Source organism: Charadrius vociferus, unplaced genomic scaffold (genome assembly GCF_000708025.1).
Source record: "Charadrius vociferus isolate BGI_N301 unplaced genomic scaffold, ASM70802v2 scaffold272, whole genome shotgun sequence".
Lineage (NCBI taxonomy): Eukaryota > Metazoa > Chordata > Aves > Charadriiformes > Charadriidae > Charadrius > Charadrius vociferus.
The window spans coordinates 2,244,135-2,271,110 of NW_009647421.1; the positions used below are offsets into that span (position 1 = coordinate 2,244,135).

The window sequence follows — 26,976 nt, forward strand, 5'->3', positions numbered from 1 at the left end:
CCATCCAGGGGAACCTGGACAGTCTGGAGAGGTGAGCCTGTGCAAAACTCATGAAGTTCAACAAGGCCAAGTGCAAGGTCCTGCACATGGGCTGGGGCAATCCCAAGCATAAATATAGGCTAGGTGGAGAATGGATGGAGAGCAGCCCTGAGGAGAAAGACTTGGGGATGTTGGTGGATGAGAAGCTCAACAGAGCCAATAATGTGTGCTCGCAGCCCAGAAGGCCAACCGTATCCTGGGCTGCATCAAAAGAAGCAAGACCAGCAGGTTGAGTGAGGTGATTCTGCCCCTCTGCCCTACTCTCATGAGACCCCACCTGGAGTAGTGGATCCAGCTGTGGTGTCCCCAACATAAATGTCGTACAGCTGTTGGAACGGATCCAGAGGAGGGCCACGAAGATTATCTAAGGGCTGGAGCACCTCTGCTGTGAAGACAGGCTGAGAGAGTGGGGGTTGTTCAGCCTGGAGAAGAGAAGGCTCCGGGAAGACCTGGTAGTAGCCTTCCAGTACCTAAAGTTGGGAGGGGGCTATGAGAAAGCTGGAGAGGGACTTTTACAGGGGCCTGTTGCAGTAAGACAAGGGCTCGTGGCTTTAAACTGAAAGAGGGTAGAGTTAGAATAGATATTAGGAGGAAATTCTTTACTCTGAGGGTGGTGAGGGCCTGGAACAGGTAGCCCAGGGAAGTTGTGGATTCTCCCTCCCTGGAACTGTTCAAGGCCAGGCTGCTTTGAGCAACCTGGTCTAGTGCAAGGTATCCCTGCCCATGGCAGTGGGGTTGGAACTAGGTCATCTTTAAGGTCCCTTCCAGGCCAAATCATTTTATGATTCTATGAAATAAAGCTAGCAAGTAGTTGGCAAAATAAGGTACATAGTTCATAATTTAAGATGTATGATTCCTTGCTGTAATACATTGTGAGTTTGAATTTACATGGTTTTGAAAAACACCAGAATGAATACTTAGAAGAAAAAAAACCCATCAGAAGCTATGCCAAAACCTACTTCCCAGTTTCTTCCAGTACCTAAAGGGGGCCTACAACAGAGCTGGGGAAGGACTTTTTACTAGGGTATGTAGTGATAGGACGAGGGGGAATGGCTTTAAACTGGAAGAGGGCAGGTTTAGATTAAACATTAGGAAGAAGTTTTTCACTTTAGGGGTGGTAAGGCACTGGAACAGGTTGCCCAGAGAGGTTGTTGAGGCCCCATCCCTGGAGGTGTTCAAGGCCAGGCTGGACATGGCCTTGGGCAACCTGGTCTAGTGGGAGGTGTCCCTGCCTAAGGCAGGGGAGTTCGAACTCGATGATCTTCATGGTCCTTTCCAACCTAAACCATTCTATGATTCTATGATTCTTTTCAGAAAAATGTCATATTAATGTCTCAAAAGGTGAATACTCTACTGGATTGATGGCATTATTAGCAAAGCTAATTCATTTCAAGGCAAAAAGTTAACACTGGTCTATAGACCGATGCTTTAATAAACCCATAGTGGAAAATATCAGCCTCATTCCAAGACTACCTGATACAGGACCCAAAACACGTTTTTTCATGCCTTCCTTTGCGCCTGGTCTTGTGAATTAACTTGATACCACCAAACGTTTGTAGGCACTTGTTATGTAGGTATTGGAGACTAAATTAGCGTGTGGAGGCTCTGTTACCTTGTAGTCGTGTCTGTATTTGTTCTTTAACAGTCCTAGTGTCTGCACCACAGAATATGCATATCTAAGTTCACAAAAAAAACCCACTCTCTGCCTTCAAGTTAGGGAAGTGAAGGCTAGCACTATTTGACATATTGCAGTTAAGTATCAGGGAGAAACTGGCTTTCTATAAGCATTGGTTTCAACCCAGTCAGAGGACATTAGAGGCTTTCCCCCTACTCCAGTTAAATAAAAGAGCAAAAGGTGTATTCCATACCTGGTCATGGCATTAATTTCTTAACCATGTCAGTCTTTGGCGAACTATTATGTAGTCACTCAAGGTTAAGAGATAGTTAGAAACATCAAATATTTACTCAGGCCCATTGAAAAAAGGAGGAGAATGTATTCATCTGGCTTGTTATCATTAGGTTATATTTCATGAGATGACTGTTTACTACCTTTGTCCTGAGGGCATGTTGGACTCCTTAAAAGAAAACAAAAATGAAGTTGAAGGTTCTGCGGCTGCTGAAAGTCCCATGCTTCCTGACACTTCTTTTGAAGGCCCTTCAAGGATCTCAAAGGGATCCTGGAAGAAAATTCAAAAACATTACAGTTTAGACAAGCATCTTTAGTAGCTGTGTGTCTGAGGCTGTGGGTCTCAAGGCATAACCCACCATCTGAGATAAGAACAGCTGATTATTTCTCACTTCTCATTCCTGGATTAGCAACAAGTTCCCTCCTATGTAGCAGTTAGTTAACTCTCATGCTGTCAGATGATCACAGCAGTATTGATTAGGATTTCTCACTGTATTGTCATTGGTCTTCAACAGCAGCTTCTAAGAGACTTGACAAAGAACTGTGAAGTCCATATGCCACAACTTTATTCCTGCTTTCCATATGGCTTCGTATTTGTGGGATTGGATGCATATTCATTTTTTAATGCTAGGTGGTGAACATTCTCCACCTTGTAAGTTCCATCCAGTTTTGCTCAAATTTGCTACTTAGTGGATTATCCCCAGGAAAGACCTGCAGATGGGATGCACCACTGTCATTTAGAGGTGGACTTCCCTGCAGTCTGATGGATAACTAATGGAATGGTGTAGCAGGGATCACTTACGTCCTGAAGCCTCATGCAATACACCTATACCATTTTTAAGCCAGAAATTTCCTTAAATAATCTTTTTTAGTCTTTGACCCACTTTTCAAATATTTTTATCTCTGACTTTAGCAGCACTGATCATTTTGTTTGTATTTGCTGTTCATAGTCACCTTAAGAATCATAAAGCATTATTTTGTCAGCCTTCGTTAGCCTAGCTTCTTCAAGAATATTGGAAAATGTGATTAGGTGGTTTTGGATCTAGATCTTCTAAGTTTTGTTTGAAAACTTTGACAAAAGTTTATCATAGGTTTGTCCTTCTTATTGTGGTTCTAGCTTTTTTTAGACATTTACCATACCCATCTTGTCAGCCCATGTTCATACAGTGATCCACAACGACTGTCAATTTGAGGCACAATCCTAGCCTCATACCTTAGTACAAAATGGTAGTTTGTTTCTTACTCATTGCCAGCTGACTTCAGTCCTGGATACACAAAATCTGTTTTTACTTGAGGGAAGAGAACAAATATTTAGGAAAATTGGATAAGTATTTGTAGAACAACCAAGAAGTATAAAAGAGACCACCTTACTAAGCAACCCTTTCTAGTAGCTTAAATTGTGCATTTCTTATTTAGAAAACAAGTGCTTCAGTCTTCCAGTTTTATTTAGGAAACTTATACACTTGTTTGAAGATTCAGTGTGCAAAACCCGTAACAGCCTTAATTACATGCCCTGAACTGGTTTCCCTCTGGAGATAAAAACTTGAAAAGATATGAACTTCATCTTCCATAAGGCTATTTATGATTTAACATCAATCATGCTTAAAGAGCTGTTCTGAATGGCAATGCTACAGTTCAATATAAACTCAAAACTTCATACTCAGTGTTCATCCGGTGCATATCTTTCCTGTGCTGAGGACTCCAGAGCTGGACACAGTACTCCAAGTGGGGTCCCACCAGAGCAGTGTAGAGGCACAGAATCATCTCCCTTGACCAGGCTTCTTTTGATGCAGCACAGGACACAGTTGGCCTTCTGGGCTGCAAGCACACCTTTTCAGTTCATGTCCAGCTGTTCATCCACCCGTAACCCCAAGTCCTTCTTCGCAGGGCTACTCTCAATCTCGTTATGCCCCAGCCTGTATTGATACTGGGCATTGGCCCAACCCATGCACAGGACCCTGCACTTGGCCTTCTTAAACCTTACGGGGTTTATATGGGCCCACTTCTCAAACCTGTCCAGGTTCCTCTGGATGGCATCCCGTTCCTCAGGCATGTCAACCACACCACTCAGCTTGGTGACTGCAGACTTGCTGAGGGTGCACTCAGTTCCTCTGTCTGTGTCATTGATGAAGCTATTGAACAGTACAGACCCCTGAGGGACACCACTTGTCACCATTAACAGTAATAACTTTTCATGCTAAACTTCCATTTAGACTCTTATGTTAAAAATTTGCAGGACCTTCTGCTGAAAAGCTTGTGAAAATTTTTTGGAAGGTTATAAACAGTGAAAGCCCAAAGGTATTAACTGTTTTCATAAGCAGTCCTAACAGTATTGATCTGCTATTCAATACACAAGAGAAAAATTATGATTCTTTATAAGTGATATTTCAGGGTATTTTTCTTATATTTAATCGATTCTTTCAATATTCATATTACCACTATAGTCCTTGTATTGCTCTTTCAGGTCAGTTGGAAGTGATCATGGATCGCCGGCTTATGCAGGATGACAACCGTGGCCTTGGACAAGGTGTCCAAGATAACAAGATTACAGCTAATATCTTCCGACTTCTGCTGGAAAGAAGACATGGAACAGATGTGGTAGGATTCACTGTCTGGATTTTTCTGGCTAATTAAAATATAAATATGTATTTCTGTTGCAGCAGCAGTGAACTCAGTAAAGAAATTATTCCATGAGCAGTAGAACTAAGGAAACATAGCTTTCAAGGGAGTTTTATCTGCCTTTTTTTTTATTCTTACCATAAAGACGCCATCTTTCAGTATTCCTCACACAAATATCTGCAGTGTCTGCTTTCTTACTCACACTTCAACACATGACTGGGGGAGTTGTGGAAGTCTCTTCTTTTTTCTTTCTTTTTCCTTTTTTCTTTTTTATTAAGGAAACTTTTGAAAAATTGCTAATAAACAAGACTTCTGCTTCTTAACAAAGTTAACTGAATCTGGAAAAAAGCTGATGAATTATTTTAGATGAATGGGTGGAAAGAGAAAACATGTTATAAATAGAATTTTCTTAGGAAATAAGATTTAAGTTGAAATATTTAGATAACAGACATAAACCTTACCACTTCATTATGATTCTGGGAAAGCTGAATTTTGTTGTAAGGGTGCTTTTTTTCTCTCACAGATCATCTCAGTTCACCTTATTCTCTATTAGTTTTTTGAATACTCTTCAATTTTCTTTCAGTTCTTTGCATATTCTCCCTGTTTTTTCCTGTCGTTTTGAGAAGGACAAAAATAAGAAGTACGTCTTCATAGTGAGGCAGTAGAATCACGATGACAGCGCTGAGTATATTTTAAAATTATCACATAGCTAAAGATGAGAGGTTGTATACTGAGCTGCTAATGAATATGCAGATAAATTGGAATTAATTCTGGTTTATAATGGATATCATTAACCACTATGAGAGGATGATAATAACAGGCTTAAAGCTAATTTTCACCACTTCATGATTGACAGTGTTTTTCCAGGTTGTACATGTCATTATGATTTTCTAGTTCCTCATCTTGTTTAACACAGGCAGCATTTTAACTTCCTATATCGGTGTGGTGTGCAAATATCTGAGCTAACTTTAAAGAAGCTAACTTGAGTTCTGCAGCAGTCTGGCTTTGACAGCAGTAAGCATCGCCCAGGTTAGTCTACCTTCACAAGAAGAAACCTGCAGAGAGATCTATACCACAACAGAAGAATTCTTTAGAACCAAGGGTAATTTGTGTTGTATTAAATTAGAATGTGAAGCTGGTAAGTAAAAATTATTGGACATGGAAATCTATGTCTACATTAGCAAATAATTTGAAACAACGGGAGCAGATCAAATCAGTTAGTGCCATGGTGCTTTCATTGACACTATGTGCAGTTTTGGTATTTTCTATAGAACCATGAAATAACTTACTAAAGGTGTCTCTGGAAGTCTACTAGTCCAGTCCCTGCTGAAAGCAGGTCTATTTTTATGTCAGAACAGACTTAAAAAGTTGTCTCAAGGATTAGTCATCCATTCAGACCATAATGGAAATGTGAAGAGTTAGAGCATGTTGATGCATACCTGCAGGGGCGCTTCGTGGTTACTTCTAAAAGAAAACTAGTCCATGCACACTGAGACTCCTCTGCAAACTAGTACAGTGCCTAGTTAAGTGAGGTTGGCCGTAAGCTTAATTCAGAAAAGCACTGCTTCTTCAAACCAAAACACTCCTTTGGAAAATAGTTTCAGGTTACCTCAATTAGAACAAAGGCAGCCTAAACAACTCTGGGATTATCTGATTAGTGAAACATTTACATGTGTCTTTGCATACATTTGCCACTTTGTTTGGGATACCAGTCAGACATCTGCTTAGTAGAATAACAATGTATTTTTCTTTTCTTGTTAAAATCCTTGTCCTTTCCTCCATTTTTGAAAGATTCTGTGCAAGTTGCTGAGAATCTTTCAAAGGAGAAGGGATAGTTACCTGCTATGATCAAAAAATCTTTGAGCGGGTTTTGGTACCAGTATTCCAGCATCTGCGTTCCTTCCCCCTGACCCTTTCTGCTGAGCTTATAATGGTTTTAAATAGCTGCAGAGTAATCCTTTGAGGACAGTTGGTTCTTACATGCTCTTGCAGGGACTTGAAAAGAAGGGGGATCAAAGCTATGGAGAAATGGGCACAGTCAAAGAGATGCTGTTGGCCCAACTGATACAGTGTGCAGAACACCTAGGAGGCAGGAAAGATGTTTTAAGGAAACATCTATCTTTCCGGTGTTATATTGGAATTCCCCTTTGCTATATTGAGTGTTCTAGCATTTTGTTTTTCAAAATTTGTCTGAACATCGGTAATAGTTTCTGATTTATATAACTGCTTCTGATGTGTTAAAGTAAGGAAGGGTAGTAGTCTCCTTTCTTTCTATTTTGTTAAATTTACAAACATTTTTTTTAGTGCATTTTTACTCATAAGGTCATTGTTATAATAGTTTAAAAATAGTCCTGTCAGAAAATTGTGAATAAATTATATGCAGTTTATATATGTAATTGGCTGCAGTGTGACTCATGCACTGACCCTGATTTTGTTGTCAAGCCCGTTTTTGTTATAGACTTGAGGAACCATGGAAGCTACAGGAAGAGAGGGTTTTGATCACTTGGCATCTTTGCCAGTACAATCTTTTCCTGAAGTGTTTTCCAAAATATTTCATTCTGTCTTTTCTCAAAAACATTTCTGAAGAACAGGATTTTTTCTTCTTTTTGGGAAACTTCCCCATGAAAGGAGAGTGTGTGAAGTGTAAAATGTGGAATTCTTTAAAATTCATTAAAATAACTGTGCATCACTATGGTGTAATTACTGTGGAGTTTTTTGGTAATCATAATCTCAACCAAAAGTTTCTCTTAATTTACATCTCCGAAATACTTTTTTTTTCTTCCCCAACCCCACCCTGAACAGCATATTTTAAAGGCAGATCCAAACCACATGAATGTTCTGAAGTGCATGATTGACCTGTCCAGTGGGAAGGTAGAATTCTTAGTAATCGTTAGCATACTTGGGTAGCCTGTATTCTACTAAGTCCCTAATCCTAATGTTACCTGTGTTTTGGCTATTGAATTCTAGCTCATGTAGCCAGTAGTAAGTACTCATGTTGATATTGCTTCTGTGTGAAAGACTTTAGGTTGATTTGTTTTGGTGAAGTTTTTTTATTTATTTTTTCCCCCTAAGCTCGATACTACAAAAGGTGTATTCAGAATGACAGTATTGTTCATCAAGTAAGATATGTATGTAGGAAGAGCTGGGAAAATCTCATTGCACTTTACATTATGCTTACCTGATTTATTGGCAATTGTGTCCCTCAGACCGCTGTTGTTGTTACTGTGTTTTGATACAATTTCTATATACATCTTTTTCTCCTCCTACCAGATGTAACCAGTTCTGCTTATGTGTTCATTTTGTTCTTGCAAGCATTTTTTGATTCTGCATATCTTTTTGACTTTTCTCCTCATATTCATTCTTCTTTTTGCTCAAATTTTTAAGCAAGAACTGAATGTGTTTCATTTTTAAATTGAAAGGATTATTATTTAGCTGAGAATGAAACTGAGTACAGTTATCAATACTTGCTATTTAAAAGAGTAAATGTTTCTTTATTTTTGAAAATATAGACTCTTTATTTTACAGTTATTATAAGTTTTGTTAAAAATAAGCAATGATACCTTTTTACTTTCCAGGCCTTAGTGTGTTATATTAGTATAAGAATATGAATGAAACAGGATTTACAGGAAGTAGTAATATCTTTATATGACACAGTTGGATAAAGGATGCTGTGCCAGGCACACACTTTCTTCTTCAGATTCCTATTTCATACCTTGCCTTGACTTGCTCAATTTATATAACTGGATTTATACCGTAGTCTCAAGTAGAGAGCCAGGATTCAATGGCTCAAATAGCTGCTACAGTTTGGGGGAGGTTCTTTAGAGAAACAATGACACAGGCAGTTAATAACATCACAGATATGTGGCAGTTAGATAATCAAACTCCTTTTCTTCCACCATGTACAACTACTCTCTTTTACTTACTAAATATTTGTCAGTATCCACTTTCTCTGTAAATAAATGCTTGGTGGTACAACCATTTCTGTCTGATTATTGAGTTGTATTTGTCTTCTACTTGATGTGCATATTTATAATGTGTACCTTTCACCTAGTAGCCATATACTATACTGTGCATTTCTATGCTATGTGTAACCACACCTCAACAAGCATAATTAACTTGATGTTTCAAAAAAGCAGAACTACTAGCATTCAGAAGCGTTTTCAACCCCATGTGTGATAACCTCAGATATTCTAATATCATTTTAAGTTATGACTACCATCATGAACTTTCAAATATCTACAAAATCTTGAACTTTAAAGTTTTGGGGTTTTATAGTGGCCTCAGAAGAAAAAACAAGACATTTCCCTATCTTCCTCTCACGCAGAACACAATGTCCCTTCTTCAGAGCCTTGCCACATATATTTAGTAAGGGAGGTACACTTATTTCTTGTTTCATTCGAAGAGAGATTCAGGTATGTGTTAGTTCTTTACAGCTTTGCTTAAAACACTACATTTAAATTATTATTACTGCTACTACTATATAGTTCTTACTATGTTTCTTATACAGGAAGTTTGTATCTGCTGCTCAAGAGCCATGTTTCCATCTCTTATTTATCTACAAAAAATACCTGCTTTCAGGTCAGCACTGTCCTGGATTTTATGCCAGAGCACCTTACAGCTTAATTTCTTTCAAATATTTTTTTTTCTTGACACTGTGACAAAGACGTGTTGCAGACAGATTCTAAATACAGATTTGTCTCCAAGCTCCGTTCATGTGATATTGCCCAGAGCTGTAGGAGTGAATGTTCTTGCCCTACAACAGGGCAGCAGCCACTCGTAGCTGGCTCATGGTGGAGTTGGTAGTACAGAGGAGTGCCTTCCTCTGATTTTTGGACTTACAGCTGTATCTCTTTTCTGGTGGTTTGGTTTTTGGTTTTTTGTTTGGTTTTTTTTTTTTTTGTGTGTGTGTGTATGTGCGTACATCTCTACACGAATTACATTTGGTTGTTTTTATTAATCCTCATTTTTGTGTACCTGTCTACAAGCTCTGTTTAGAAAGAAAGTACTTCAGTAGTATGCATAGTATTCAAGCTTCTTCTCTTCACTTCTAGCCCAGATAATTCATCAAAGTGGGAGGGTAGGCCTCTTTAAGGTCTTTTCTGAGCTTATCTGAGCTGCTGCAGTTTGAGGTCTTAAATTTAAACCTTTCTGTACCACCACTTCTAGAAGGCCTCCTCATTCTTGCTGCAAGCTCTGGCTGTAGGGGAGAATCCTTCTTAAAGGAGGGAGAAAAGCTGCCAAGTCCGGCTGCTCCTTCCTGTATTCTCAAGTGATATAACTCTCAAGGAGTAATCTCCTTGCACGTGGAACAAGGAGTTTCCATCAGCAGCAAGAACTTCACATGAGCAGCAGACTTCCGGTGCAGGTAGCCTCTCTCTGGAGGACAAAAATTAGGAAGATGCCATTTTGTAGTTTCTGTCTTTATCATCAGTTTGGTGACCCACTTCCTCATCAAAGCAGAACTCCAAAAAATTTCTGATCACTGTGCTCTGCTGTCATTGGAAACAGCATAAACTCTTCCCAGTCAAGAAGAGACAAAATCTAGCATGATGTTCCTTCCACAACTCTAGCATGGGTTATTTGTTTAGGTATTAAGTCCCTCTTCTTTCCTCCTGCACCATTATTGAACAATATAATCACTGTAAGAATTAGAAGGAATAAAATTGGTGGGAGAGGCTATAACTAAAGTATAAAGTACTTTTATTGTTTAGAAAAGCATTTCATGCTATCTGTCTGCTTTTGTGATCCCTTTCATCCAGCTATACTGATGGCTGCATATTTGTCAACCTTGGCAATTGTGGTGGTGTGCTTATGGTCATAGTAACTAGTTACTTTCTTGGCATCTGCACCCTTCTGTAGACCAGTGAGCAGCTGTTGTCCAAATGATCTGTTTATAGAACATCATTGCTATTATGGCATTTGATTAAAGACTAATTAAATTAAATGCAAGGACCTGAGAGTCATCGAAAGAGCAGTGAATGGTGGAGGAAGTGAAGGAACCTAACCAGCGAGGAGTGGAGGCTGCTGAACTGGCTGCTCCTGAAACCATGAAAGGAAGATGATAAGATTGTTCCCGGTGTGAAACCCAACAAGATGACTCAGCAGAAAACACTCAGTGTAGGCTAAGGGCATTATTCCCTAAAGGGGTCCAGGATTTACGGGATTTGGAGAAGGAGAGAATTTTGGACTTTTTTTAAAAAATAAAAAAATTAAAGGCTTGTTATGGGATGTTCAGTGGAACGGACATAGGAGGGGAAAGAGAAGGACCAAGGAGGAACAGGTGGGAAAAACAGGGGTAAAAGGGGCACAAAATTGTCTGATCAAGTCCAGTGCTTGATCACCACAGCCTATCGTGTATTCTTATTAAATCTGGTTCCTGTGTGAGTGCACAACCTTTTCTGAATCTATGTGAGCCATTAGCCAACTTCAGGTAACACTAGGAAGCAACTAGAATAAGAAGTCTGTGTGTCAGCAGTTGGAGAGAAAAGATACCACAGGACTTAGGGACCAGTGCAGCTGGCTGCTAGTTGCTGGCAAGACTATATTTCCTGTGTGTGCATGTAAACTTCAAGGAAGCTTCAAGCTGACAGGTAGGGGGCCAGCACCTGGAAGGATGTGAAGTCTGAGCTGGTGAATGGTTAAGAGGCATAAGGTGCAGGCCTGAGTATCAGACGGACTTGGAGTCCACACTGATTTTTGAGGGATCAGTAGTTGTTGAGTGTACTTGTGGATCAAGAAAGTCAGGGTCTTTGACTAATGAACTTCAGACCTGATCAGCTGGAGGGCACAATCAGGGTCGGATTGTCTGTTCTGCTCATGTTACCCACGTGCTCTGTGTTTATGTGGGTGCTGGTAAAGATGCTGCTCTCTGCTCGCTTGTGTGGCTGGCCGTGTGTGTGCGCAGGCTCTTCCTTTCTCCTGCCCGGTCTTGGAGGAGCAGAACCACAGCAGTGTCCCATCTCTTGACCTGGGATGAGAGGAGTCCCCTGGTCTCAGAGACCACCAAATTTAACTCTAGCCGACTGGGAAGAACTCCTCCTGTGGGTCCAAATTTCCATGGATTTGGTTACCTGTAGCAGTTCCAGGGTTCCTCAGCTGCAGTCACAGTACCAGCTAAGAATCCACAGGCAGTACCGAAACTCTGTGGTGATTTTAGAGTCACTCTGAACCAACTCACAGCCTCGTGGATATTTTACGGTGCCTCAGAATTTTCATTACTTCTATAATCAGCCTCCAGGGACCCCTTTCACCTAGTGTGGCAGAAATTCGTTTCCAGTGTAATAGCCTCCAAGTGAACTGATAAAAAATTTTCCATTCCCTGAGGTAAAGAGGTAATATTGGTTTTTTGTCTGCTCAGTTGAGTCCTCCTTTGCTGGTCACTTCAATAGCTATCAAAAACCCCTGAGCATTCCAGGTCATGGTTCTCAATAAAGGACTTGAAACGTGTTGCCAAAAAAATTTATGGTTTGATGTGCAAAACTGTAACGTAACTGATGAATATTTCAGTGTTGACAAAAATGTATATATGAACAATTCAGGCAGATCTCATCGTTACATTTTTCAGGATTTTTACCCACCTGGGATTTCAGGAAAGATTGATGCTGTAGTATAGCAGCAAATAATCTGGCATCAGTATTCTTGTTTATAGTCTTTGCAAGATTCCAGAATAGCTACCTGTTCAGTACTCACATTTGTAGCTGTTCTTTCTGGTTGCAATTTATCCAGGCCATCCTAAAAGTCTAATTAATTGTAGAGGACCTGCTTTTTTACAGAGATTACCTGAAGATTGTTCTGCTAAAGATTCTTGTGCAGCTTTGAGGTCTTGGGTGTTCTGAACCCCACTGCTCAGATGATGATCTTCCTATCACCTTGTTTGATTTCCATACAAAATTACCTCTGCAACCACTAGCCAGTTTGAAAGCTGCTTGAAGTGATGGACATGTGATTACATCAGCATTGCACTCCTGGACACTGAAAAGGAATTACCTGCCTCAAAAAGTTCATCCAGTCTTCATCAGTGCCTAATTGCCATTTGTTGCATTATGGGTGTAAGCTCCATTATCTGACATCCTTCTTTCCTTTACAAAAGCACTAGGAGTTTTTACAGGCACACAAAAATCTAGCTCCAGACATTGGCCTCAGAAGAAAGAGAAAGTTTTCCATATCTGGAGGACTTTCACAACTTGGCAGACTTCGATTTTTCTTCTTGTATTACGGTGTGCAACTGTGGATAAGTTTAAAGCAAGTGCATTTGATTTTCACTTGGTGAGGTAATAGCCCGGCAGTCTTCTGTGTAAAACCTGCAGCTAAGTTGAAACCATTCATGGCTTGATGTCAACTGCATTAATTTGACTAGTATCAGTCCCAAATAAAATCTGAATTTCTCTTCCAAGTTGGGAGCTTTACGGCAATGTGTGTGCAAGAATGTTGTGCAATTTTTTCACTCTCTTCCTGTTTACAGACACCTCCTTTCTCAAGTGTGGAGCACTCTACATAGTTAAGGATTTGAGATGTTTGCATTTGGGGAAGAATGTATGTAAATTAAAAGCTAAGGCTTCTGTCCTTACCTGTCACTTATTTTTGTCTTGTGTTGTAAAACTACGTATTCACATAGTCAGTGATGTTGTCTGCCATTATGTTTCTCACCTATAAGCAGCCTAACACAGTATTGCCCAACCAGTTTTTCATATTGATGAGGCATCTCATCAAACATGCAGATGGATTATCAATCTTTGGATTGTACAAAAAGAAACAATTTTTTCTTCCCGTGTTTGTCTTTGGAAAGCTTTAAATTCTTTAGCTGAGCATCTCTGTTGCTGTCAGTTGCTAGATTATGTTTGAGAGATATTTAATAATATTGTCTCCCTATTTTTTGGGACTAGAGATGTTCTGAAGAGTCATTGTACTGCACAGATTAGATTTCCCAGTCCAGAAACTTTCTTCTTTGAAGAGTGTTGCTAGTGGGTTTTCTGAACCTGTGACAGAGAAAGTTGATAAAAATGGTTTCCTTACAACATGAGAAAGTGAGAGACTCTTTTTCTTGCAGCAGTAGTCCAGGTTGTTTGGTATCAGACTGTTTTGATCTGCATCCCTTGATTTAGCAGGCCCAGAATTCTATCTGTTTCCAGATTTTATTTGAATGCACTGACATCCAAAGTCAGCATCCACATTTCAGCATGTTTGATCAGGTAGTCCAGATGCTGGTGGGGTTTTGGATTTAGATTTATAATTAAAGTTTTCCTGACCAGGGTTGTTCATAGCAGAGAACAGTCTAGAGGAAGAGTAAATAGCCGTGAATTGTGTTGTGATATTCTGTCTGCCTCAGTTTCTTTTCCTTACTTTCATATAGAAAATTTAAAACTACTTGTCTGTGTTGAAAAGTTAATTGTTTCTCCGTTAGTTTAATGGAATTCCAATTATCAGCTGTTTCAGCTTTACTTTCTTCTCTACAGTATTTTCAATTTCTTTCTTCCATTCAATTACTGCATGATTTCTGAAGAGACTAATTAGTGTTTTTCCCCTCTAATTAAGGACATCGGTTCCTCAATTTAAAGTCTTAGCAGAAAACCTTTTGAATCTTTTCTTAATCTGTTCCATCCTCCATTTATCAATAAAATAGCTACTTTCTGATACAAGGGCACTTAATATAGATGAGGCCATTTATAGAACTTTTTGCGAATTGTAACCTAAGGTTATACCACGACATGGAGTGTGGTTGGTTTGTTTTTCCTCAAAACTAGAAGTTTAGAATTATTCACCTTTTGATGACAAGGAAAGATCCTATATGAGGATTTGTTTACATCTATTGTGCAGTAGTAATTCAAGGGGTTGTATTTCAACATAGTTTCCAATTGGATAACTGAATATGAATGTACTGTAAGGTAGTTAAAATGGCAGTATTTGCTTTGATTAGAGCTCATAAAGCCAACACTCATCTATATCAGTGGCATTTGATAGAATCTTGCCAGTGTGTAATGTTTGTAAGGCTGCCAGTGGAGCTCCATTCACACTTTGAGTGCTAAACACTGTCACTGAAGTTGAGGCAGTTATACCACTTTTGAAAGAGCAGTACTTTAATTAGATGGAGACTGTGGTACTATGTCTTCTGACTTAGCATCATCAGGGTACTGCAGAAAGCGTCCCATATAGTGAATGTGCGTGTAGAGTAACTGTTCTTCTGAATGGGTTGTCTGTACGTGCAAACCCTTCCCATCTCTTTCTTTCCCCAGAGTCCTGTTTAAATTTTGGGATGCTAGATTGAGAGGGGAAAGATGCACTCTAATCCTTTCGTGACCGCGATGTACCTTGGGGGGAGTGGGATTTGAAGTGTCTCTTCTGGATCTTCTGTGGTATCATTGTCTTCACAGTGTTTACAAAATGCTTTTTCCTGTGGTGTCCTAGCAGTTTTTGACACCTGCTGTACTCTCCGTTCCCATTGCTATTACATAGGTTCACTGAATGACTGCACCACTTCTGTTGATGCAGTCATCCAAAACTGACTGTTGTTCCACATGTAGGAATCCAAGATAAAACCTCCACCTAAGTCTTAGTGCAGCTTTTCAAAGTTTCGTAGTGGATAATGCTTAAGTACAAGGGTTGTGCCTGTGACAAAACATGTAAACAAAGTGGGAACAAAAATGAGTCAAGTTGTATCAGCTCTGGTCGTAGGATTTGCCAGAGTCTGTCAAGATTGTGTTTCTCTGCAGTCCTCTGTTATTTCCAGAATGTAAGAACTGAGGATCTACTCTTTATGATTTTGCTACAGATTATCTGAGAATTTTTTCCCATTGCCCATATAATAGTAAATGATTCTCTCCCACCCACATTTTTTCTTCAAAGTTTCCAGTGTTTTTCCTTCCATCCTTCTACCTCTTTCCAATTCCTTGGAGTCTCTTAAATCAGAAATCTGGAGTTGAAGAGAACTGTGTTGGATACGGGGCATGCACTTCTTATATCAGCATGTTTGTAGTGTATGATAGGCAATGGTTGAAAGTAGAGGAGGAAATGGTGGAACATTAATTCTGTTTATGTGAAATTGCTTATCTCAAATGCTTTGAGTATCGATGCCCATTGTTTAAAAGTGCACATGAAAAACTGATCTAAATTAACTGTTGTAGTTGCACAGTGGTTTTGTCTTCTTCTCATTCTCAGTTAACATACCGAGAACTAGGAACCAGTTGCAAGGGCTTTTGATATGTCTTTTGTTTTAAATATAATAGGATAAATAAACTATTTGACTGATTCATGTGTGTAATTTGTAAGATGTACTAGGTTTTTTAAATTCTCAGATGCAAGCAACCAACATATTTTACAAAGAAAAAATAATTGAATAATAGTACGAAAATTGATGACAAAATGTTTTGACTGACTTTAGCACATCTATGGCAACAGAGTAAATGGTGTTCCTTTTGGTGTGAAACAGTGAATTCTTTGAGAGAACATGTATATGCACATTTTCCCTTTGGGTAGAGCATGCATGCAGTCACTTGAACTGAACACTTTTAGCTTTAGCTGTACTTAGAGCAAGCATGCTCATACTTTAATTGGAAAAGAAGAAAATCATGACAAGTAAGTTCGCCAGTGATGCTGAACTATACAAGGTAGTAAAAAAGAAAATCAGTAATAACTGGGGAATTTGAGGACTCAATGATCAAGCATGCAGTAAAGGGGCAGTTGCAATTCAATGTAAATAAGTGTAGTGAGGTGCATGGAGGAGTAATGCTCTACAACTGTCAACTATTACCATTTTTGGAAAGTAATTTTGGGGGTGATAATAAATCTATAAAAACAGTAGCCTCAGTGATTAGTAGCTACCAAAGAGGCAAACAGTATTAGTCATTACTACAAAAAGCACCAAGAATAAAACAGAAATTTTCATCTTGCATCAATTCAGCTCTGGCATATTTTCAATTGCTACACTATCACATGTATTTAATGCTACTGCAGAGGTATAAATAAATACACATACATGCATACATACACCAAAACAGGAATTACTGTTGTGATTGTCCATTATAAGTTGATAAATAATCCTCCCCTTTGCTTTAAGTATCTCTAATGTATTTTTTATTTCCATTTTTTCAGCCTATTATAAAATGCAAATTTAGGATATCAGTGCTTAAGTTACTATTTCCCAGTAAAATTTCTGCAAAGTTTTCACTAAAAATCACCTGTTTAACTATAAATAAACAGGGATTTATCTGCTTAAGTATGCAAGGAGAAATAAGAGCAAAATAAGTTTTCACCCATTTCTACCTCATCTTCACTAACATTCTAAAACAGCAATTCCATTTTTAAAGTTCCTTTATTTTCTTTTCTGTCTTCTTTGGAGCTTTAACTAGCTGTTGTGAATATGTCTGAGTCATCTTTAGTTGGGAACACAGCTTCTTCAGCTATGTAAAAGCACTGCAAATACAAAATTTGGGAAACTACAAAACTCGTAAAATCTTGGGAGAGTCTCTTCAGTTCTTGCTGGCCTGATTTGAAATAAAACTGTGGAAAGAAATCTTTTGCATTGCAGACCAAGATGCTAGCTGCAATTTCTTCCAGCAAACAGTTTTAAGAAGTTAGATTTAAAAAGAAAGAAGGATGTAGGACACAGGTTAGATGAATCTGAAGAAAGTAGATAAGAAATATAGGACGGAAAATTTATGCAGAAAAGGAAGCCTCCAAAAGACTAGCTGGCTGTCAGTAGTCAAGTAGATACTGAATAGATAGGAGCAACTTGCTAAAGTAGTAGCTAGTTTTTTTCTCTAGACTACATTGTTTACACATCAAGGGCTAACGTGAAAACTGAGGGAACGGTGTAAAATGAGGTGTCATAGAACCATAGAATGGTTTAGGTTGGAAGGGACCTTATGATCATTTTGAAAGATGTACTAATGATTGTAAAAACAGAAAGAATACCTAGCACTCCAAGAGAATTAGTGGATGATTAGGAGTTTCCAAAAGTAATTAAATGGACAGTTTATAAACTAAAATTTTCTGTTAAATGAATGGAATCATATATAAAGTAAATGGGTTTCAAAATTTAAACACGATGGTATATTAACTTGATTTTACAAATATTTTTCTCTTGTATTTTTCAGAATGAAGAGAAGGCATCAGTCAGTTTTCCCTCACTTCTTAGCCATATGACTTCTTCTTTCTTAAATCATCCTGTAATTCCAATGACAACATACGCAGATTCAGGTGTCCCAGAGATGCTAAATACTTTTTCTCCACTCATGTCATCTATGCCTTGTGACATGCATTTTGTAAATCTGAGGACAATTCAATCAAAGGTAAGGTCGAACCACTATTTTTATATATTATATATTACATATTTTTACATATGATATAGCTTATTAATATAGTTTAATCAAATGCTTTATTCTAAGAAAGTAATTTATGGGGCTGTTTTTATATGATATGATTAACTGCTGTGTGATGACTATTTTTTGTTAATTCTGCAAGAATTAGAGACTTGCGTCTGAGTAACCTGGAATATAGGAATTGTTTTTTCACAGCATAATAATATGCATAGTGCATTATTCTGTCTCTGGAGGGGGTACATTTCAATGCATTCCCAAACTTTAAGAGCAGAAGAGTTCATATACCTTGGGCTCTTCACTATTAAGATGAATTGGAAGTAAGGTCATTAGACTTTGTTCTGGGTACAATAATTTGTGTTTTTAATAAAGCATATAATTTTAAACGCACCCGATTCCATTTGGAAGACGTAAAGAAAATCTACAACATCTTACCATCTATAGGAATTAATTGTTAAAATGTTATTAAGTTTAAACACAAGACCTATTTTAATTAATCTAACATCATCTTATAATCCTTGGATCCTGTGAAACTGTTCTCTGGTAAGTTTACCAAAAAAATAACCAAACAAAAAACCTATTCCATACTCAATATTAGTTTTTTTTTCCTTGCCAAGGAACTTACACAATTGTAATGACCGTATTTCAGTTTTCTGTTTGATAAATTATAGAAGTAGACTGTTTATACATCTTTCTTCCACCAGCTCTTGTATAAATTCTTTTCAGTTTTTCAACACCTTTTAAAATGTTAGTATATTAACTTTATGCTGTATTGCAGTATCACTCACCAGTGCTGTTACCATAGGTGAAATGCCTTTTTAATTCTGCCATATTTAGATACTTACAAACTATACTTGTCCCTTCTCCCTTGGGGTCTCCATGATGGCCGAGGTAGAACTGCTCATCTGTAATAACCTCTGATTATATTCACCATATCTGCAAAACTTGCTGTTAGCTATTTTTTTATAGTAGTTCTTCATTTTCAGTCTTAATCCTTATTTTGAAACTTAAAGAATTACTTTCTCACACTTTCTCTGTTAGTTCAGTCTCATGTACACTCCTTCAGCTGTGGCTGTTTCTTATTTTGAATTTCAACGTGAAATAACTCTTGATTCTGCGGGTCTCATGCCTTTGAAGAGCTAGGAGGAAGCTTTGTATTGAATTAAATCTTCATGTGAAGTTTACATGCCACACTTCACTGTAAAATCTTTTCATTGACTGCAGCCAGCTTAGCAACACCTGTTTGCTTCAGCATGTCAAGTTCAGGGGCAGACCGTCATGAACATGCCCCCTGCCCTTTTTTTCCAGACCTAAACTTCCTCACCTTGTTTGCATCATGTGACCATGAAACCTGTGAAATGGAAGGCTGTGTCTGCTTTTTTGAGTTCAGTGTTACTACTCATAGGTGAATTCTACGATTTTATCTGGGCTATACCAGCCCCACTATACCAGTTGGTATAAGATTGTTTGAGGCTATAATCTCTTCCCTGTCCACAACTCTGTATTTCAATGAGTACATGATTGACAGCTCTGAAGCTTGCAGCATTACTTTGTGCACTTCAAAGTGAAAATTATCAGTAGTCATAGGGTAGGAGCACTATCGTTATAGGTACAGAACAGTTCTTCCCCACAGCAGAAATGGTGCTATGCCTTGCAAATAATTTCTTGCGTGCCAAAACGGCCTTTTTTATATCTCTTCTCACTTGCTGCTGCCTTTCTCTCTCTTCCAAGTATTTGAATGACAAGTGTCATAATTCTGGCTAATTGATGCAGTGCAATTTTTTTCCAGAAATGTAGACTATTTCTCCATTGCTTTAGCTGTTGAAGTTGATTTTCAAGAAATCATATCATTACAATTTCAGATAAAACGGTACCAAATTAAAATGAAGTATTTTTAAGATTCAAGGTAGAAATCAGAATGCATGAAAGTACATTAAAACATAAATGAGAAAAAACATAAGGGAATTCCTAGTTTCCCTTTAAACTCTGCTCCTCTCTGTGGGGATAGTATTGTGATTGCTGTAAGATATATGATCTTGTCATGGAAGATTCCGATGCCTTAGAAATAAGAAATTTAAAGAAATTTTTTATAAAGCTTCAGTTTTTAATTTGTTTGACACAGATATTATCTACTGTAAATAGACTGGCCCTCAAGATTTAAAAACTGAGTACATTTGTCGCTTGGTGCTAAATATAAATACATATTTTTGTCATGTTGCTTGCACTTTTCAATATGTGTCTGTTAGCTTACAGTAATCGGATAAAAAAAGTGTTTAAATGTTTTTTGTTTCTCATCAAAATTTTAGCAGCATTGCCCTGGGATACTGCTTATGAAAAAGCCTAGCAAGATATTTTTTCCATCTAGAATCCTGATGTGAGAACCACATTTTATTTCTCAGAGATCAAAATCAAATCAAACTTTAGCAGCTCTTCAAATAAAGGCAGTCAGAGATTTGATAATACAGTATTTGTCATATAACAATGCTGTGAAGTTTTGCGATTAGGGGTGGTGGTGTTTGTTGAAAATTGAGAAATTTGTTACAGGTTTTCATGCAGTTAGTGTGGTCATGTTTAGTAGGTGTATTTGATGTAAATTAGGTTCATCCTTGCTCAGACATTTCTTAGGCTCGCATACGCTTAATCTAATTCACCTCAAGATGATATAAAAAGAGGTAAGCTAAAAGAGATGCAGAGGCTGTGGGAACTTACTCAGTCTTACACCTTCTTTGATAACAGGTTAGAACAGTTTAATTTATTACATGTAGATGCTGTGAGCATGATAATGTCCTGGGAATTCTAAAACACTGACTGCTATATCGTAGATGTTTATACTTACCAAAACTCTTTTCCTGAAGGTGTCATTAATTGTTTATTACCTTTCTGTTTTAAATCTTTTGAATCTTAATTAAGATAATATTTAATTTTAAAAACTTAAGAGGTAAAATATTCATGCCATCATTTGAAATGCAGAAATGCATTTGTTATGCAGATTACTACAAGATAATTCCACTTTAATAGAGAAAATATTGATACCCATTACTCGCCTGTCATTTTTAACATCAATTTACCCCATAGGAAGTGAGGCTTTTGCAGTATGAATTTTAATACTTTACTAATCTGAAGTTTAGGCAGACGGTATAATTTTGTGTGCATAAAAATGTCTGCTTTTAAATCCAATTCTGTTATATCAGTGACAGTGAAAAACAAGTCAGATATTTCAGAGTTGGAGGCGGAAAATAATTTTATCACATCATCGTTATTACCTTACTTAATGTAACTTAAGTTACTAATGTAACTTAATGTATTACTTAATTACTTAACGTAATTACCTTACTTATTACCACAAACAGTGGTAATACTGTTCCAATAGATAGGATAAGGATTTTTTCAACCATCAGTGATACTAAGTACTGCAAATCTGTTTGAATATGATGACTGTAGACATCATTCATTATTTAAAAAACGGATTTTAGGTGGTTATAAGATAATGTTGTTCCTAAAAAAAATTCTCAAACTGAGTTTTATTCATGATTTGTAAACTATGCAAAGTTTTTACCAGACAGTGTTTTACCACAAAGTATCTCATTTAAATTCCAAATACTGTTGAGAAGATCTTTGCTATTTTAGTGAGGAACTTGCTTAGAAAACACTAACATTAAGTTTATCAGTTTACCATTTTTTATTGTCTGAAAGAGTACTTTATACTATGAATTTGTCCTACTATGAAGCTGTGTCGTGCTGGGTTTCAAAGAAGCTGGTTCAAACTGTTTCAAGATCTCCTTTATTAGGAGAAAATCGGTTTGGATCTGAAGTGTGATAGATTAAGACCTCTCTTGTTTGTTACACCTTCAAGAGCTAGAGCATCACAAAGTCCTTAATGCTTGTTGGCATAGGTTTCTCCAAGGCAATAGATACTTACTGAAGTACCAAAAATGAACATAACTCATGGCAGAGATCTGGGGGAAAAGCACCAGTACAAAACCAAGTAAACCAGAAATAAATTTGAGAAAAATAGCCAGAAGAGCTGGCATGGCTGCGGATACAGTCATCTTTTTTATGTCCTTATTATATATGTAATAAGATGAAGAGCAGAAGAATGTAAAAGAACAACAAAAAATAAATAAGTAAAGCAATGCATCATGGAAAATAAATGACAAGGTGAGTATAGCGATACAGCAGCCAGCTTGCAGCCAGCATGAAGGGCATCTTGTCATGTGCCAATCCTGTGGTGTGAAGATAGCTTGCAGGCACATCCATCTGTAACACGAAGAATTTCTTTTCTGTTACTCTCACTGTACAATAGTGCTTTCTACACCTTAATATAAAAGAAGAACAATGACGTTCTTGTGTAAATTGAAGTTTCCCAGCCAGTTCTAGGTTATTACTTTGTTTTCTGAAGTATGTATCAAAACAAGTGGAAAAGGATAGATGTAGATTAAATATCAGGAAGAAATTTTTTGCTATGAGGGTGGTGAGACACTGGAACAGGTTGCCCACAGAAGTTGTGGCTGCCCCATCCCTCGAGGCGGTTAAGGCCAGGCTGGATGGGGCTTTAAGCAACCTGGACTAGTGGGAAGCATCACTGCCCATGGCAGGGGAGTTGGAACTGGGTGATCTTTAAGGTCCCTTCCAATTTAAACCATTCTATGATTTAAGGCATTTATATGCTATTCTTGTGACCATTTGTCCTAAGTCATTTTAGTGATTTTGTCCAAACTATAAAGTTGAGATTGTGTGTTACTCTTCGATTACTCTTTGATGCCTGTTGAGGCTCAAGAGCACTGTGTGTCATATCTATAAACATAACAGTTATTTAATATTTGTGCTTTAGTATACAGTTTCCTGTCCACCTTAAGCTGAGTTAGATTTAAGAGATCAGGTTTGCAAAATGAAAGCTTGATGGAACACAGTCACAATAACTATTTAAAACTGGCTATTGCAATTAGCCCGTAATTTCTAGGTTGGTTTTGGGTTTGCCATATAATTTTTCTGGGAAGCCAGTTAATACAACTATGATAGCTACACTTAAATTCTGAGTCTGCACATGTGCATGTCTTGAGCTTTGAACTCCTTGGTTAACAACTTACCTTTACCTTTATATTCTGTAGTTCTTTGTATATCTAGACTCTCTTTGCTGTTTAGTTCTTTCTATGTTTAGTCTTAGAAGCGTTAAAAAAAAACATGACTGTTCAACCTAGACTGAACATTATTTAAGGCATAAGTGGCTCTGTAACTGTAAGGTAATGATAATTTTCTGAGGTCCTAAAATGTCTTTCTAGCTCTGCTACTTTCTGAGTATTTTTTATGTTGTTTATTTGTAGGTAGATACTGAGCCGTCTGATGAAGCTGCTCTGATTCTTCACAGAAAGGGATTTGACTGTAGATTTTCAAACAGAGACATGGGTCTGCTCTGTTCCACTACTCAGGGAAAGGTATACTGAAATTTTATGGGTAGCTTACCTTACAAGTATTGCAGAAACACTGATCTTTAAGTTAAATTATAGGTAAAGTCTAGGTAGTTATTTCTCAAGAGTTTTGCTTTCAGGATAATAGTTAAGTTTGTCTTGAAAGCTGCTTTCCATTTGGTCAAGGTATGAATCTGCTGGTGTGTGGGAATGACCACATAAGCATCAAGTAAACTTCTAGGTCAGTTTTAATCTGATTAACTTCTGTAAGTGTTGTTTTCATGTAACACGGATCAGTATTTCTCAAAAAAAAAAAAGTAATAGCATTTTATAACTTTACTAAGCGACAAGAGTCAAGTTACATATTCTGAAGTGTGTCTTTTGAATATTATTAACAAGTCCAGAAGTTATGGAACTGTTACTGTGAATACTGTTGATTATTATAATTGATGTGATACGTAAAATTATGAAATATAAATTATGCAGCTTTGTTCTAAGGGTTACAGACGGACTGGATGGTTATGAATCTGTAGAAATTTTGTAATCAAATCTTGAAATACAATTGGGATTTTCTTAAAGTAGAAGCGTGTTATTTTATTTAGAAACAAGAAGAGTTTTATTCCAAATATTTCTGAGTTTTAAATATATTGATTTAACTTACTTGCTTTGAAATGTGGCAAGTGAACACTGACTAAAAAGATTTAGTGTATAGCATTTGAGATATGGTACTTAAAAGTATTCATAATCTTTAGTGTAAGAATTGCTGTGCTGATACCTGTAAGGAGATGTGTCATTGGGATCATTGTTAGAGATTAGGGTAAAGTCAATTGTAAGGTATATACTGTATTTTCTAAATATATATCTGATTTTTTTTTATTTTCAGATGAAGGTGCATAAACTCTTTAATAAATTCAGAGTGGAAAGTCTTACAGCCACATCTTTATCTTTGATGCATTCACCTCCAGATGCCAGAAATATAAGTGAAATAAATATGAGTCCTATGGAGATAAATACATTCCGGATTCGGCTAAGATGAAATCTGGCTTTAATACTCAGATAGAGAAGAGGAATCTGCAATTATATCTCCTCTAAGTTTCACGTGCAATAAGAAGCACATTATTATTATTCCAGCTTCTGGATACTGTGACAAAAACATGCATTCTGTAATTTTTTTGACCAACACAGTGAAAAGCCATGTTGCAAGCAACTTTTTTGTTTGGGGGGTTTTGTTTGGTTTTGTTTTGTTTTGTTTTGTTTTTTCATAAAATAGCAACATCAGTATAAGTTAATGCAGCAAGTGAAGAAATTTCTAAGGATGTTAACCTCTCAACAGATTAAATCTCAGGTTAAATACTAACTAATGATGTTTCTGGTGTTTTAATTTTCATAAAGAGGGGATTGGATTTTAAACAGCCGCCTTTGCTGATCCTTGATGAGTTTATGTACAAATAATTCAGTGTACAAAGTCCTGATGCAGCTTGGAAATAAAATGAAATAAAATCTTCTTGTGTATTAGCTAATGTCCAAATATTTACAATCATTTATATAAATGACAATAATTTCAATGTATTCCACAATTAATTTCAATTTATTCAACACAAAGGGGATTATTAATTGTGGTAAAATGAAAGCCTGCAGTACTTGTGATAAGTGATGGTAGATTTTAATACTTCTGCCATTCACCTGAGTTATGTAAATAGGAAAACATGAACATACAAAATAATTTTGCAATGGAAATGTTTAATAAAACTCCCATTTTGTTACTTGACACACTGGGATATGTGCAATTATTCCATTATCATGTATGATGAGAAATGTCCATAATTACCATGAATACAAGATTTTTTATAAAACTCATTTAGATACCAGTGTTCTCTGAAATGAGTTTTCTATTTCAAGATTACCATATCAAGATAAATGTGCCTTATTTTTTGATACGTCTTGTTACAACTTTGGTGTCTATGTTAATGTTTTGGGGGGAAAGGTAGTTTATATAATACTTAAGCTGTGTATCTCCTGTTTGACAATGCTGGCCACACTCTGATCTATGTCCTCCTGCACCAAGTTTGTGCTATCTTATTCTGAGCATTTTGACTATTTGAATGTATGAAAATGATGTCATAATATGAAACACAGACAAAGAAAAGAATTACTGTAAAATCTAAATTCAGCTGCTTTCAAGGAAATTGCAACTTGATGCAGAGTTGATAGTAAGCAAGACATAGTTTGCAAACCCATCAAAACATGTGCTTGCATGTCACAGACTGTGGTGACCTGTTAATTCAGAATCATGTGCCTATATTTTAAATGACATTTTTCAAACTTGCAACCTCACTTACATTGCCAGTGTTCACATTATTGAAAATTTGAGTCTTACTTTTTGCTTTGTTTTCACATGTTAAGTAATTCATATTTAGTGCTGAAGCCATTCAAGTGTGAAAAATATTTCCCCAAGTAGAGCTGCTGTTTACAGTTAATATGTATAAACATGCACTTCAGTATGATCCCATTTGAGTCTTCATTTATCTTCATAACTCTTTATTCTATCTCTTGCTTATGCTTTACTTTTCCATACATCATTGCTTATCTTTAATACTAATGCATGAAAAGTCATCATAACTGGTAAAAAGATGTGCTATTTTCTAAATCTAATATTGCCTACTGTATTTAATTTCATCATTGTTGTTCCACAGTGTATCAAATTATCATGTAGCTACAGGCGATCTTAAAAGAAAATGAAAGTGAAACTTTTGATTTCATACATTGTCACAGGTTGGGTCTCTGTTGAGATTGTGTAAATTTCCCTAATTAATTCAAGCTACTGTGTGTTTTGTAATTAATGGAATACTTAGGATCTGGTGCAAGTTATATCAAGAATATAAGAACCACTAACCACAAACAGAAGAATCAGATGGATCCAATAAATGGATGTTTTCATGCAATAAACATGTACTGTAACTTTTCTTAGCTGTAGTATTTGAAAATACTATTTTTTGTTGGAACTCAGACTTGGTAGATTTGCCAGCAGAAATTTCTCATAACATTTATTTTGTTGCATCTTCAGAATTAAAATGCTTCAGAGACTTTTACATGTTCTGTGCAAGAGAGCTTTCAAAATACTATTTCAGTTTTGTTAGGCAGAAAAGTAAAATTTTGATGCAATAAAGTTTTAAAGTATTTTGCCTGTTGGAATTGCTTCCAAAAGATATTTCATATAGCATTCAATCTTTTCTTTCGTCATCAGCTGTACAATCATGATGCCTGAATGTTCCTTAACCAGCAGATTTAATCTGTGTTCCTTTATTTTGCATTTTTTTGTGCAACAACAGAACAGCCGTCATTTGGGAGCCTTTCCTGAAATACGTAACTAAGTCAAAACTCCAGTGAAAGCCTGATAATAAATTTTACTTTAATTGGATCTGAATGTGGCTGTTGATGGACTTGGTTGTTGGTTAGGGTTGTTTTTTTTTTTTTTCACAAGAACTCTTAATGAATTCTTATGCTGTATTTTTGTTATATTGGATATTTCAATTAAGTTCTTGTTTTTTTCTGTGCATTGGTCATCTAATTTAATCATACTAATTTCTTTTTTTCTGTTTTTATAACTGCTGGGTTTATAAATACTGGTTAAGAGAACCAAGCATCCTTACCTTCCAGTATGGTTTTAAAGACAATGCTATGTAAGAAATGGTTTAAA

At 36.9% G+C, this 26,976-nt stretch overlaps 1 protein-coding gene across 1 annotated transcript in view; it reads left to right on the top strand.

Annotated features, from left to right (window-relative positions):
* MAN2A1 (mannosidase, alpha, class 2A, member 1) overlaps positions 1-24,315 on the top strand; it is a 219,436-nt gene extending 195,121 nt beyond the window's left edge. The window contains exons 19-22 of the mRNA XM_009880484.1: positions 4,410-4,543; positions 17,653-17,847; positions 23,196-23,306; positions 24,163-24,315. Of these exons, the coding sequence (XP_009878786.1) occupies positions 4,410-4,543; positions 17,653-17,847; positions 23,196-23,306; positions 24,163-24,315 (593 nt within the window). The remainder of the gene's footprint in view (positions 1-4,409; positions 4,544-17,652; positions 17,848-23,195; positions 23,307-24,162) is intronic.
* Positions 24,316-26,976: the final 2,661 nt, after the last annotated feature.